Consider the following 16,300-nt stretch of genomic DNA (forward strand, 5'->3'; position numbering starts at 1 on the left):
TCCAGAGCCTTGGAAATTAAAGATACTAACAGTTACATTCAGAAATTCTTCTAGTTGCTTGTTGGATTAATTTTAAATATATACTTTCAGTGCATGTATCTAACAGTGGCTCATTTGATTAGGATCTCTGAGCTGAGCTGTTAAAAATCATTTACATCTGGATACTGAAAGAAACCAGAAAGTAGAGAGTTTTTAAAAAATGTTCTTTTGATATGAAAATTTGTACTGAAGTCCAAATTTCACATAATTTTCAAAAAATTAAAAACATTCAGTCATCGTTGGTTTTTCTTCATATAAAAGGAAGTGAATTTGCTCAATGCACTATTTAGAGAGAAACTAATTTCTACTAATGTATTTTGATGAATATTTATATATATACACATAGAGACACACGCATATATACACATATTCAGAGCAAGGACTGAGCTGACCATTATTCTCGTTCTTTTCAGTTCCATCGTACTTTCTGGGAGATTCTGTTCCACTTACAAATTAAGTCTGAGTCTAGGACCCAAATAAGAGAACACTGGAGAGGGTTTCCTAAAACATTAGTCCATGCTTCACTCCAAAGGTGTTAGGTTTTAGGCACTGATGAGACACAAGCTAGCAGGCTTAAGAGTCCAAACATTAATAGTTAACTGTTCTTTACGTTAACGTGGCAGAATGCTTCCATTCACACTGAGCCAGTAAGTACACCCTTGTCTCTGGCATCCTCTTCAGAACACAAATACAAGGCACCTTGCAGTGACTTTGCTTCTGGGGCCAATGCCCCTGGACTCTCCAGGATTAGTCTCTCTGAAGGTACTGGTGAATTCTCCCTCCATCTTGGACTCGAGTGCTGTTGGGAGATTTCCCAGAGTGAAGGACATGGAGAAGGGAAACCCAGAGCAGATCGTGAGAGGGGGTCCTCTTGAAGGACTACTTCTTGGATGCATCTGTTGGAAAGCACTTCCTTTTCTTTGGAATTCCGCCATTTCATCCTTCTGTTCTGAAACCAGATTTTCACCTATTGAGAAAGTAATTGGACAGAATGATCACTGACATCACGTTACTTCACTTTGGCATTTTAAACTGTAATTTCTTCCACTGTGCCTTCCATAGAATACCTTATCCTGAGAGCCAGCCTAGCAAAGTCCTTGTGGCTTTTTACTTCAGAAATATCTGAGAAATTACTTTAGTACAGCATCTCCACACACTTATGAAACAAAACAACTGTGGTAAGCTGGTGACATCCTGAAAGTCAGACATCTTTCAAGACTGATTTAACTCTCTTCGATATTTTAAAACCTCATTTAGTCTGTGCTAAATTATTTATCCAAAGGAAATGTTATTGACTAGTAATAGCATCTGAGCGTTTATTTTGTGCCAGGTGTCAGGCCAGGCACTCATCGTGGATTATACAATTTGATCCTCACAATGACTGCAAGAAGTCCTTATTTCACACATAAGAAAACTGAGGTTCAATGCAATGAACTAGTTCAAGGTCACATAGCTAGTAAAATAGAAGCATTTAGGCTAGAATCCGTGACAGTCCCACTCCAGCGCTGAGGCTCTTATAAACATTCAGACATCATCAGAAACTTCTGGAGACTAAATTAAGATTACATTTTATAATGCTTGGATAAATTGCAAGCTTTATACAATGTCCAAGTTCTAGTACTTCCAGGATTTATCAAACTCAAAGAATTAGGCTCAATAAATAACAATTGATTGTAATTAACATAAAAGTGCTTATGATGGTAGTTTCTAATTTGAGCCATACCTTCCCCCACCCCACTTGAGTCTCTCTTTACTACTAACCTCCCTCTGACTGTGTAGTCAACTGTGCCTGAGCAGGAAACTTCACAACTGGTTTCCTGATAGCTTAAAAGCCAATCACATTGCTTTCCTGTGCATTACATTGCACCCTTTTTTAGTAGCTTTCTATTTTTAAAACAAAAACTGGAAAATTTTTACCTAAAGAAGTAATTACTAAAGTGTACCAACCAGATATTTCTCCCAATGAAGTAAAAAATTCTACCTGAGATGGTCTTTCCAGATCGGGAGAACAATTCTTTCATTCTTTCAACGTGATGGGCAATGTCCAAAATGGCTACAAAAGAAACCTACCACAGGCAGTTGAGTCCGAAAGACTGCCATCTCAGCTGTAATCCTGTGATTCAGGCTTTTCACAAGAAACCAGTCCTAATGCATACATAGCAGAGCATTTGCTTCTGTTCACAAACTCATTTATTATTTGCAGTAGGCATTTACTCCCAGAATGCCTGCCAACTATTTCTAACGGGTTTTCACCAAGACAGTTATTTGTTGCCATTAGTGATTTTTGCCTTTCTCATCACATTAATTATTTTCTTCTCCTCTTAGCTTTTCTGTATATCTAGAAATTTTTTGAGTAATATCTCAATTTAAAAAAATCATGAAAGGAGTTTCTTCCTAATCAGTGGTATTGGGACAAACGTACATATTTGGGAAAAATCATAAAATAAAATTTCTGCCTCTCAACAAATACAAAAACAAATTCCAGATGGATTAAACAGCTGAACATAAATACAAAACTATAAAAATTCTAGAAGAAAATATAAGAGATGATCATTACAGTCTTGGGCAGATGAATGTTTTCTTAAGCATGACATAAAAAAATAAGGCTACAAAGGGAAAACTAGATCTGACTACATTAAAAAAAGAGAAATTTTTGTACAAATAAAGATGCCACAAGCATATGAAAAAGCCACAAACTACCCAAAAGAATTAAAAGCAGGGATTCAAGGAGATATTTGTACACACAATGCTCACAGTAGCATTATTCATATTAGTTAAAAGGTGGAAGCAACCCAACCCAAGTGTCCACTGATGGATGAATGAATAAACAAAATGTGGTATATACATACAATTGAATATTATTCAGTCTTAAAAAGGAAGGAAATTCTGACACATGCTACACCATGGATGAAACTTGAAGACATTATGCCTTGTGAGATATTCCAGTCACAGAAGGACAAATACAGTATGATTCCACTCGTATGAGGTGCCTGGAGTAGTCAAATTCACAGAGACAGAAAGTAGGATGGTGGTTGCCTCATGCCTGGGGGGAGGGAGGAATGGGGAGTCATTGTTTAACGGGTGCAGAGTTTCAGTTTCGAGAAATGAAAAAAGTTCTGGAGAGGGATGGTGGTGATGGCTGCTTAACAAGGTGAATGTACTTAATGCCACTGAATCGTACACTTCAAAAAGGTTAAAACGGTAAGTTTTATGTTATGTGTATTTTACCACAATAAAAAAAAGCCACAAACTTGGAGGGGATTTTTGTGACAGCTGTTAACAGGAAAATGTTACAAACCATAATATTCCAAATATTTTGATTAACAGCCAAAATAATTGCTGCATATCTATCAACAAAAAGACAATAGAAAAAAAAATGGTGCAGCCATGAAAAGGTTAAATTCAGATGAAAAATGACCAGTAAAGTGATTAAAAGATTCCCAAGTTCTGATAATTAGGAAAAAATAACAAATACAACTGCCCATGAGGTTGGCAACATTTTCAAAAATTTAAATAGTGGAGGGATTGCAAAAAAAGGACTGTTTTATTAGTAAGAGTAAAATTTGATATAATTCAATATCTTGATACAATATTTGGAAAGGAATTTTTAAATTGATCACAACTTAAAATGTACATAAACTTTAATTTATAAATCCGACTCCTAGTTCCCTATCTTACAGAAATATTTTTAAAGTGCATAAAGATATGCAACAGTAAAAACTAGGAAGTAACTTAAAGCTGAGGATGGCTAAGTGAATTACAGTATATCCATGTAACAGTCTGCTCTGAGACACTCACTAAAAAAGAATGAAGTAAATGTGTATGCAGACATGGAAGGATGTATCCCATGACATTTGAGTGGGGGAAAAAAAAGCAAAGTGCAAAACAATACTCATTGTCAGCAGCATTCATCATAATAGCCAAAAAATGGGAACAATCCAAACGCCCACCATTAGAACGGATAAACCCTGGTACACCACGTAATCCTACACAGCAATGAATGTAAATGAGCTACTGCTACAACACAGCCACATGGATGAATCTCGCAAACATATGGTAAGTGAAAGAAGCCATATACCAAAGAAAATGTACTGAGTGATCCTATCTATATAAAGCACAAAAACAGGCAAAACTAATCTATGCTGTTCAAAGTCAGGAAGGAGCAGGTATTGACTGGGAGGGGGCACGCAGGGGGCTCTCGGCCCGGCGGTAATGTTCTACCTCTTGAGCTGCGTGCTGGTTACACAAGTGATTTGTATTATCCTTCAGAAAATGTTAAAATATATGCAGAGTGTGATGCCATTTTTATTTAAAATTATATACACGATTCTAGGTCTCAGCTTCTTCATTTGTAAAACAGAAATAGCAAAAGTCGCTACTTTTATTATCTGTAAATAACATCAAATGTAAGGGCACAGAGTAATCATTATTAAAGTATCTGTGTTTTTATACGTTTGTGCATATATGACACACATATAAGTTTATTTTAAAAATAATACATGATATGTCAATAAACTCAAACAAGAGCCATATATAAATGACAGTAGTAACGAGGGAGTTGGATTGGAAAGGGAACAGATATGTTTTCATTTTTAACTTTACCAATCTCCCTTTTGTTTGAATTTACCGTAATAAATACCATGTAGTAACTGTGTAATTAGATATAGTGTACACGCAAATAAGAAAACGTTAAATTACTTCCGAGCTGTTCGCCAAATTCAATAAGGTAAAAAGCGTTCATTCCTGCGGCACTTGACTTTTAAAAACGATATAATCGACTATGTAAAACCATGTGCCTATGGAAAACAACTGGGAGATAACATACAAATATGGAAACAGTTTGTTATCTCAGAGTGGAAATAATGGTCATGCCCTCATAAATACTCCTTAATAGGCTTGCTGCATTCCCTTTTCAACAGTTCATTTTAAAGAAGATGCTATGTACTATCACGGACTTTCACACTTTCTCAGAGCACTGTCAGATCAATCCTAGCCACTTTTTTTTTTTTTAATTAATTAATTTATTTATTTTTGGCTGTGTTGGGTCTTCGTTTCTGTGCGAGGGCTTTCTCTAGTTGCGGCAAGCGGGGGCCACTCTTCATCGCGGTGCGCGGGCCTCTCACTATCGTGGCCTCTCTTGTTGCAAAGCACAGGCTCCAGATGTGCAGGCTCAGTAATTGTGGCTCACGGGCCTATTTGCTCCGCAGCATATGGGATCTTCCCGGACCAGGGCTCGAATCCGTGTCCCCTGCATTAGCAGGCGGATTCTCAACCACTGCGCCACCAGGGAAGCCCCCTAGCCACTTTTGATCTTTTAACACCTACCTCAAGTTCCAACTCAACCAGAAGCCCCCAGCCTCCCAAACCTGCACACTTTCTCCCCTCTGACTCTGGTGTGTCTTATCCATACCAATGCGATGCAGGCCAGGCCCACTGAGCCCCCCACGTGATCCTCTCTCAGGCCCAGCAATTCCTCTGAGGATCAGGTAATTCCCATCACTAGACTCCCCAGGGGCATAGGAACCAGTCCTATGACCATCCTTTCCAGAGATGGGGATTAGTGTAAGGCTCCAGAGAGATACATAAGTTCTAGGAGAACCACTGATCTAGCTCCTTTATTTGGCAGTATATCTAACCTACCAGGGGCTGTTTCCTATATTAATGTCTTATATTGTTATCTAACTGTTCATGAGCTTCTGCTTTGTTTTCCCAGTTGGTTGTATAAATTCCTGGGGTGCAAGGAGTGTTATCTTAATCAGTATTCATCAATATTCCCTCTTACCTAGCACAGTGTCTTACACACAATAGACCATCAAGATATACCTATTGATTTGTCTGTCACAGACACAAAACTGCTCTGTGACATAGACAGAATTCCTATATTTGTCCCTGTTTTTAAAGTGAGAAACTGAGGCACAGAGCAGTCAATTAAGGATATGGGCTCATTAGTCCCACACACGAGGAAAGCACAGACTGGCTGATCTAGGCCAATTATCCTCTACCACACCTTGTACTGCTTCCTACGACTATAAAAAGTCAGGGGACAGGGGGACAGATCACTTCCCTAGGGAAAGGAAGCAAGGTTAAGAAGGGTTTCATCCAAAAATAACTGGTTTAATAACATCCAAAGTTAGAAACCAGGTCATTTGTATTGAGGGAAGTATAGTAGAGCATGGTGGTTAACACAGAGCCTCTGCTAGCCCTTCAATGCCTTTATGCCGATTCAAAAATTCCAGGTGGAAGGAGCCTTGCACCTGGAAAGTCAGTTTGACAAGCAGAGTACCTGCTGCATTTCAGTTGCTGCCATCCCTCTTAGCCAAATGCCCTTGTGCAGTGAACATCCTGCACAACTGTACGTGGTGGCTCCAGGTTAAAGAGAATGCAAACTCCAGAGTCAGATTACCTGGGGTGGGAGCCCAGTTCCAAAGCAGCTTCACTCTGTGACACTGGACCTCTGTTTACCTCTCTACATTTCCTCATCTAGAAAATGGGGATATTTCATATGGTGATTTTAAGAATAGGAAAATGCTAGTGCCTTATACTGTTAATTGTTTATAAGTAGGCCAATCTTTAAATGGAGTATGCTGCACTTCCCAAAAGGCCAGAAAGTCTCTTTCAAAATTATATGAAATATCATTGTACAAGAAAGGTTTGTAAAGGTTGCAAATGTGAAACTACTTGACTGTACTTGACATAAGCCCACAGTGCAAAATAATGAAATCTATTAAGAGGTATTTATGAGTCACTCATTCATGCCTTGATTTTGGACTGGAAATGAAGAAAAAGACAGGAAAATTGGTTCCTGCTTTTGAAGGCAATTATGTAACCTGTTTCCCTGAAAACAGAGCAAACAATGTAATGATGTAAATGCCACAAGCCTTTGCTTTTCTCTTCATTTGGGAAGAATTAATCAGGCGAAAACCTAGACTTCTTCAGCAAAGGGACCGATTTCCAAATAGGAATTGTGACATATATTTCCACCCACTAAAAAAATTATGAAAGTCATTTCAATAATGCTTCAGGGTCCAGTGCTATGCCTACTACAACAAATAGTTACCAAACGAATGCATATCATTGGATTCCTTCAGAAATCAGGAGCAGTAGATATCTTCCTGCTCATTAGTACCTGTGATTCCTTTAGTCCCAAGTTGACGGCAAGTTTCTTTCGGTCTGTTTTGCTGATATATTTCTGCTTCTGAAACATTTTCTCCAGAGCCTTTCTCTGGTCCTCAGAAAAGACAGCTCTTCTTAAAATACCCCTCCGAGCTTTGGAATTAGATTCCTGTGTCAGAAGAGGAAGCACACTCTCTTCTCCTAGAGGGGAGAAAAGATACAAAAGGCCCCATTAGCTGTATGGAGAATTCCATCTGTCTTTTCCATGACAATATCCTCCTTCTCTGTACCATGGCCAAATTATCTCATCTCTGAACTCTGCACATTTAGAGAGCTTCTTAACCTTTTTCTGGTCATGGACTCCACTGAGAATCTGATAAATGTTCTTTGCTCCCCATTGGGAAAAAAAAGTACATATGCTTGCCTTCCCAATTTTGCATGCCATGTCAGAAAGTCCATGGTCCCAGGTTACAAAGCTCTAATGCAGAACTAGTAGGTGGTTTAAATACTTAATTTTTCTCTAATTCTTCATTTATTTATTCATTCATTTATTGTCTCAAACTGTTGAACACTTACCATATGCCAGGCACTCCTCTCAATACTACACACTGAGAAATAAGACATATGTTTTATCATACTCATTACCTATAAAATCAAGTGGGAGGCATTTATTGAACCAGCATCACAAGTGTGATGAAGGATTCCTAAGGAGAGGGTGCACTGGGAGCACAGAACGATGGGCTTAATCTTCATCTGGGATGTCAGGGAAAGCTTGCAAGAGTCAGAGATGTTTAAACTGAGAAGGAAGGTTTGGAAGACCTCCAATCACCCCCTCCCTGATTCAGTTGATCATCAACTCCTTCAGGGCAGAGACATTTACTACTTTTTCTGCCTTTCTACGGCTAGCACAACACTGGTTCCCACCCTCTGTGAGTTTCATTCATCATTCGCTATTCATTTATTCAGCTTCCAAGCTGTGGTAGGAAGAATAATGTCCTTTCCAAAGATGCCCATGTCCTAATCCCCAGAGCCTGTGAACATATTACATTATATGGCAAGGGGTAATTAAGGTTGCAAATGGAATTACAGTTGCTAATCAGCTGAACTTGAGGTTAGGAGAGTATCCTGGAGTATCCAAGTAGGCCCAATGTAATCACAAGGGTCCTTATAACTGGAAGAGGGAGACCAAAAAAGGAAGTCATAGTGATAGTTTTGAAGATGCTACACTTCTTCCTTTGAAGATGGAGGAAGGGGCCATGAGCCAAGAAAAATGCACTAGAAACTGGAAAGGCAAGGAAACAGATTCTCCCCTAGAGCCTCCAGAAGAAATGTAGTCCTGTTGACACATTGATTTTAGTTCAGTGAGACCCATTTCAGGCTTCTGACCTCTATAACTGTACGATAATAAGCTTGTATTGTTTTAAGACATGAGGTTTGTGGACATTTGTTACAGCAGCAAGAGGACACTAATATGCTGGGTATCTGCTGAGGAAACCAGACAAACAGCACATGGTCCCTGCCCTCAAGGAGTTCACCTTCTCATGGGAGGTCCAATACATGAACATCACTCCAGAATACAGGCACCAGGGGAGCAGGGACTCCAGTTTATGACTGTATCTGGTATGCATTTTGGTGCTTAATAATTATTTCTAAATAAAGAAGCAAATGCATGTCTTGAGTACTGAAATAGAATGATCCCTACAATGCTCTGGCATCACAAAAAAGGAAGTGATGAGTTCGAGAAAATAGTTAGGTTGAGTCAAGTCTAAAAGGACAATTCAGTTCCAGAGAGAAAGAACCAAGGCCAATCCAGGCAGAGTGACTAGCATGTCTCAAAGCACTAAAGCACAAAGGAATAAAGTCTCTCCAAGGAAAAGTAAGCAGTCTGCAAGGCCTTGGAAGGGCATGAAACAGAGGATGCAAGCTGGCAACTGTATCCAGCCTGCAGACGGGTTTTGTTTAGAATGTTGGTTAAAAATTCTGATTTAGTTGTTCACATTTAGTAACTGGGAGGTTTCATATGAAGTCCAGGTTTCTAACATCTCTTCAAAGGTAACCACACTAGGCTCACCTTCCCATAAAGCAAAGAGCTACCAGAGTGAGTGGCAGGTACCCCCTTTAGATGGAGCATGTGGTCCCCAGTTTGCCATAGCCTCACCTAACTTGCTTCTTATCTGACAGGCTCTTGAAGACATCTAGACCTCTGGCACAGAGATTATGGAGTAGAATCGAGCCAGACCATAGAGGACTACAAGGGTTTGGAACATTACCCAATAGTTAGTGAAGACCAATAGAATATGTTTAAGCAGGGTGTGACATGATAAGAATAAACCTACACTGAGCACTTCCTCTGTACTCATACTTACTATGTTAAGCCGCTGACATGCATTATTTCATTTAATCCTCCCAACCTATCTATGCCATGAATGCTACTATTATTCTTCCCATTTCACAGATGAATAGAAAGAAGCTTAGGTAGCTTACGGAACTTTGTCCAAGGTCACATGGCTAGGGCTTCAAACCCAGGAATACTGATTCCAAAACAAATGCTCTTAACCCTACAGTGGACTGACACAATCTGACTTGTATTTTAGAAGAAAAATGTCAATAAGTGGATAAATCTCATCAATTTTACCTCTGTAATATAATAGCTTCCCTTCCTATTTGTTTAAAAGATTGTAAACATCTCCCAGCTAGTCTCTCAGCTCTGGGTTGTGCCTCATTCTGATTCATCCTGACATTCCCAGAACTACTGGCCTCTCCCTCTTTCTTCCAGGTCTGTAACACCTGCATCTCCGTAGAAATGCCAGAGCCCCTGGGATGTAATCAAGCCCAGTTCTTTACAAAAGTCTACTTTTACTGATGCCCTTCCCATTCATCCTCTCATAGGATCTTGGTTAATTCTCCATCTACAGAACCAATTATTTTTGCCTCTCTCACACCGAGGTCATATCTTGAAATCAGGCTTTGGTACCTGGATTCACTATTTCTTTCTTAGAGATTTGAATAGTTTTATGCAATATTTGTCAATAATAAAAATAGTATAAACATCTCAATATGTTCATATCTTTCTAAATGCTTTTCTTCTCTGAACTATCCTTTGTAGAGAGACCATGGAATTGGCCCTTCTGCACTATTTCAGATCACAGAGATTCATCTGCTGAGATGGTGTCTCTCTAGGAAGCCTCAGGACAGAAGTCTCTGAAGGATGGAAGAACTGGGTTTGGATCTCAGCACTTGGAGTGAGTTACTCTTTCAGTTTATTTTACAAAGTTTCTTTAAGGATTTGATGAAATAGCACAAAAAATTTCCAGTGCCTAGCCCACAATAAGGATCCCTCAAATCTATTTCACTTGCCCCTGTTGGATTTCAGTTTATTCTTATAAGAATCATATGCCACAGACATCCTCTGTACAGACGGAGAAGTGTTCAGAGCAGTGAAGATCCAAAGCAGCACAAAGGACACAGATCTCAGGGGTAGCAAGACCTTCTGAATCCAAATTCTTAGCTCCTTCTTATGCTTCCCCACACTGTTTCTAGGTGGGTCAAGAATGGGAAGAAAGAAACATTTATAAGCATAGCCAGAGCTCCTGTCTGTGTCTATGGGCTTCTGCTCCCTGTCCTGGGTCAGTCTGTGAGCCTGGACCATATAGCATCTCCTATACAGCCTGCTAACAGCATCCTCAGATTCCAGCACGCCCTTCTCACTTCATATTTTGATCTGGAATTCTTAATTTGTAACTGTATATGATCTACCATTATTACAGCCATATGTATTAAAAGTTAGGAAAGAAATATCCAAAGGTAAAGAAATGCATAAGCACATTACGCTATATCTACTAGGTGAAATTTTAAAGAACCACTAAAGATCAGGACTAGGAAGATCAGGCAGCAGCAAAACAAACAAACAAACAAACAAAAACCATTATAATACATATGATATTTAAGATACATACTATGCTCACAACTAAGTAAAAATGCAGAGAAAAAAGACTGAAAGGCAAAAAAACCCCACTAAGATAGGCTACTGTTGTAGAGTTATGGACAAATAATTCACCTCCACTCTACATTTTAAGTCTGGCTCAGTCTTCTAAGGAAGACAAGCAAACGTTGTAGTAACCTTTTGGGGAGTAATCTGGCCAAGTGATTGAGTCGTCACTGAGTGACAACTGAAAATGAATCCACTCCATCCTTCACGGATGCTCACAGCTGATAAGGAGAGGTCCGAGAAGAATAGAGACAGCCAGGGTACAAGTGAGATAAACACCCGCAGACCACCACATAGGAAACTTTTAAGCACCAGATGAGAAGCCACTTAGTCTTGGAGGCCAACAGAGTGGGTCCTGAGAGAGAAGACCTGCCAGAAGACTAGCAATTCCTTTTGCTGGCAATCTTGACAAAGGCGGGCAGAGAGAGGGACTGACATTTGCAGACGCATGAGTGGGGTGAGGACAAGTGTGAAACGTGGTAAATCTAGGAATCTCACACAGCGTGGAACTTCCAGACTGCAGGGGATGAGCGGGAAGAACACCCGACGTTAGCTGGGAGGTAGATTAGGGCCAGGGGTGACTGAAACAAATCTAAGGGATAATTTGCCACAGAGGAAAGCCTTTCAAGGACTTGACCAGCTTAGTATTTTAGAAAGGCCAATACTTTTTGAGCTAATACAACTTTTTACTTTTTTAAATAATTTTATTTTGTTCTTATTGAAGTATAGTTCATTTACAATGTTGTGTTAGTTTCAGGTGTACAGCACAGTGATTCAGTTATATATATAGTCTTTTTCAGATTCTTTTCCCTTATAGGTTATTACAAAATACTGAGTATATATAGTCCCCTGTGCTATACAGTAGGTCCTTGTGGGTTATCTATTTTATAATATAACTTTTTAAATCTGTATAGAAATACAAACAAATTTTTGGACCAATAAAGCTAGTTTTTTAAAAAAAAAAAATCTGCCTACATTTTTTTCTAGGCCGAGGTTTTATAAATTGGAATCATGATTTTACTCATTTTCACCCCTTCTTCACCAAGATCTACATGTTTACATAAAACAACGGGGTAACACATTTAAATGCCTCTAAGACTTTTAATAGGAACCTACAGGTTTTCCTATTGAGTTATGTTTAAGTGAAGAGAAAGAAGAGTCCCATCAAGGGGATCTACAGATAAATAATTCTCACCAACATGGTAAAAGCTAACATTGAAGGGTCATGCACACAAAGCAGACCTCAATCTCTGAAAGACACAGCTGGAGTGGTTGTGAGGGTCAGAGGGTTAACTCCTGGGTCTGATCTTCGGGATTCGGTGCCCTATAACAAACACGAATACAACCACTGAACAAGCAAAAACCATGGCAAAGATAAAGAATATTCCGTTCTTCCTTTCTTTGCTAGTTGCCTGGTTTCTCTTAGCATTGCTCTCAATACACAAATTGCGCTTGTTTTCATAAACAGATGTGGCTCAGTTTCCTACAAGAAGCACGTGACAAGATGTTACTTCTACCACTGATGCTCCTCTCCTTGTCCCCCCCATGCGCCTTCTGTGGGCTGTCTCTGGATCTAACCATAAACTACTGATGAACCTACACCATCTTCCTACCTTCTAAATCTAGGAATATGGGCTCAATTACACCTGCAAAACAAACATAGTGACTTCAAGAACTTGTTGGTAATTCAAAAATCTCTCAGAAGCTACTGAAAAGTTATAAGCAACAAACACCTCTGATTATTCCTAAATTCATGACAAAAGTCTGATTTATATGGAAACTTACAGGGGACAAAAATAAATAAATAAATAATATTAAAATAACAATGAACAGGGACAGAGTTTAAGGCATGCAGTAGAAAAGGCACTTTAAAATCCAGGGCCGCCAATTCAAGGTGCTATAGGCTGTGCTAATTTGCGAATATCATTATTTTATAATGTGGCTTCCATATATATTTGGGGCTCAACGTGTGCTGATGTATGTGCCAACGACAGGCAGCATGGCATGAAACCTTTACCACAATCCCCAGAGGTACATATTATCATCCCCATTTTCCACAGGAAGAAACTGAGGCTCTGGAAAGATAAGTTGTGCAATTGAGGTCATACACCCAAGCAGAGTGAGGCCAATCAATGCTCTTTAAAATTATACCAAAGACTGTCAAAATTACCAATGTGCCGGGAAAGAGGTTGGGAGGTGGGGAGAGTCATTAAAATGGCAGAATGACCTAGTATAGAAAAGTTTACAAAGGCCTAATTCCCTGCATCCTGAGACAGCTCCCATGTACCACACCCCCCTGGGAATCCCTGTGTGCAGTGAGCCTTGTGAAGGGCATTTTGAACGGAGGTGTGCTGTGTGTGAATGATACAGTACGGGGTGGGGGGCAGCGAAGAGCAACAGAGAAACACAGCAGTAGACAGGCCTCTGTCTACCCCAGGGTAGGCTACTACTACTACTTATGAACATTTGGGGAGAAAGGGAACCCCATTCCAGGAACGACCCTCGAATACTTTCACTGCCTCTGTGGAACTGCTGAATAGAGCCATCAACTTGGAAAATCTATTGTCTTCGAGTCTCTGACTCCTTTAAACTTTCTTCCTGGTTGACCAAGTGTCATTTATCTCCCTTCACTATTGAGAAGTCAAAACCTATGTTCAACTTATCACACAAACACAATTATGTTTTCACCACAATAATTAGGCTTCTTTCTCTGTTAGCACAAAATGCTGCATCCCTCTGAAAATCTTAGAGTTCTAAAGATAAATCCTTATAAAAGAAGCTCTCAGGCAGCCTTTTATGGATTTCCATAGGTCTTGATCAGTTCCCTAAGCCCACTCACTGCTCCAGCTGAGAGCAGGAAATATCCAGGTCAGGTGGTAAGAAGACCCATCAGAGCACTGCCACCTTTGACAGTGTCACTCATAGGATGAACCTACAGTAATAAAAATAAGGTCCTTTCCCTGCTGCCTTCAACAAAATCCTAAATTCAAATTTGGAGAGTATTCTATGTTCTTTTAAGTTTTTTTTTTTTTAATAAATTTATTTATGTATTTATTTTTTGGTGTGTTGGGTCTTCGTTTCTGTGCGAGGGCTTTCTCTAGTTGCGGCAAGCGGGGGCCACTCTTCATCGTGGTGCGCGGGCCTCTCACTATCGCGGCCTCTCTTGTTGCGGAGCACAGGCTCCAGACGCGCAGGCTCAGTAGTCGTGGCTCACGGGCCTAGCCGCTCTGCGGCATGTGGGATCTTCCCAGACCAGGGCTTGAACCCGTGTCCCCTGCATTGGCAGGCAGATTCTTAACCACTGCGCCACCAGGGAAGCCCTCTTTTAAGTTTTAATGAGAAAGGGAAGACAGTAAAATGATCTCAAAATGAAGAATCTAAGTTCACCTCCCAAGAAAAAGGGAGAGCAATTTATCCCAGAAGAATATTTCCTCACTCATATTTTTATAATGCTGCTCCAAATTTAAACTTTGTCTTTTAATGCATAAAATTCTTGAAAGGTCAAATTCATGTTGGGTACTCAAAGACAAAACGAAATAATTATCTCATTAATTCAATTAGCTATTCTACAAAATTAAGACTCCTATACATTTTCATGTAGTCTTTTTCTTAAGGTCATTCTCTGCATAACTTCTACAACTTTCCATCTCATTTTATGAAGTATGTTATTTTGAAAAGAACCTTATGGACATACTATCAAAGATTTTCCTTACACTGCTTTGGGGGAGAGGAAAACTTTTACCACTGCCTTTAAATTTTTCCCCACTGTAAGGATTGTGCTTAAATAGCCTATTAAACTATTTATTATATGTGAGAAGGGCACTAGATGAATGATTGTTTCCACACTGCCACAAGTCAATCATAAATCTAAAAGGTTAACAAGAAAAACTAAATCAATTTTAAACAAGTGAATAATGTAAACAGTCAAAATGATATTTCACTTGCTAGCTATGGATGTGTTGCTCTAATCCTACACTTTTTAGAAAGAGTGAAGTCAATATTGTGAAACAATGATGAGGGCCACTGATTTCATCTATTAAAATTTTTAGTATAAACCATAATTTTGGCTATCCGAACTGAAATACAAAATAATACAAAATTACTTCAACAGTTCATTTTCCTTCTTTCGTACAAATGCAAAAAAACTTAAATGCTTGGGCATAAAATCATTCTTATTATTAAAAAAAAGAAGAAGAAAAGAAAATCTAGTAAATGCCTTAAATTAAAAAGCCTACCAGGCAGTTGTAAGTCTTATTAACTGTTCCTTGGTATCATGATTATTTATGTAATATTCTTAATGAAAGCCTAAATCCACCATTTCATTATTATTTGCTGCCAATACAGTGAACATCATAAATAAGAAAATAAGAAATTCATTTCAGATTTATCACTAATGAGACACCAACATTTATTAAGAACACTTGTGGCATCTCTATGCTGTTTTATTTTATTTATTTATTTATTTATTTATTTTTTCTAGTGTTCTTTTTTTTTAAACATCTTTATTGGAGTATAATTGCTTTACAATGTTGCATTAGTTTCTGCTGTATAACAAAGGGAATCAACTATATGCATACGTATATCCCCATATCCCCGCTCCCTTGCGTCTCCCTCCTACCCTCCCTATCCCACCCCTCTAGGTGTTCACAAGGCACAGAGCTCATCTCCCTGTGCTATGCGGCTGCTTCCCACTAGCTATGTGTTTTACATTTGGTGGTGTATATATGTCAATGTACTCTCTCACTTCGTCCCAGCTTACCCTTCCCCCTCTGCATGTCCTCATGTCCATTCTCTATATCTGTGTCTTTACTCCTGTCCTGCCCCTAGGTTCATCAAAACCTTTTTTATTTTCTTTAGATTCCATATATATGTGTGAATATACAGTATTTGTTTTTCTCTTTCTGACTTACTTCACTCTGTATGACAGACTCTAGGTCCATCCAACTCACTACAAATAACTCAATTTCGTTTCCTTTTATGGCTGAGTAATATTCCACTGTATATATGTGCCACATCTTCTTTATCCATTCACCTGTTGATGGACACTTTGGTTGCTTCCATGTCCTGGCTATTGTAAATAGAGCTGCAGTGAACATTGTGGTACATGACTCTTTTTGAATTACGGTTTTCTCAGGGTATATGTCCAGTAGTGGGATTGCT

General features: G+C 39.1%; 1 protein-coding gene across 1 annotated transcript in view; it reads right to left on the reverse strand.

Annotated features, from left to right (window-relative positions):
- Positions 1 to 340: 340 nt before the first annotated feature.
- DBX2 (developing brain homeobox 2) overlaps positions 341 to 16,300 on the reverse strand; it is a 39,949-nt gene continuing 23,989 nt past the window's right edge. The window contains exons 3-4 of the mRNA XM_036866361.1: positions 7,166 to 7,353; positions 341 to 1,006 (exon numbers count right to left, since the gene is read on the reverse strand). Coding sequence (XP_036722256.1) covers positions 674 to 1,006; positions 7,166 to 7,353 — 521 coding nt within the window. The 3' untranslated portion in view covers positions 341 to 673. The remainder of the gene's footprint in view (positions 1,007 to 7,165; positions 7,354 to 16,300) is intronic.

This window comes from Balaenoptera musculus, chromosome 10 (genome assembly GCF_009873245.2).
Source record: "Balaenoptera musculus isolate JJ_BM4_2016_0621 chromosome 10, mBalMus1.pri.v3, whole genome shotgun sequence".
In the NCBI taxonomy this organism is placed as follows: Eukaryota; Metazoa; Chordata; class Mammalia; order Artiodactyla; family Balaenopteridae; genus Balaenoptera; species Balaenoptera musculus.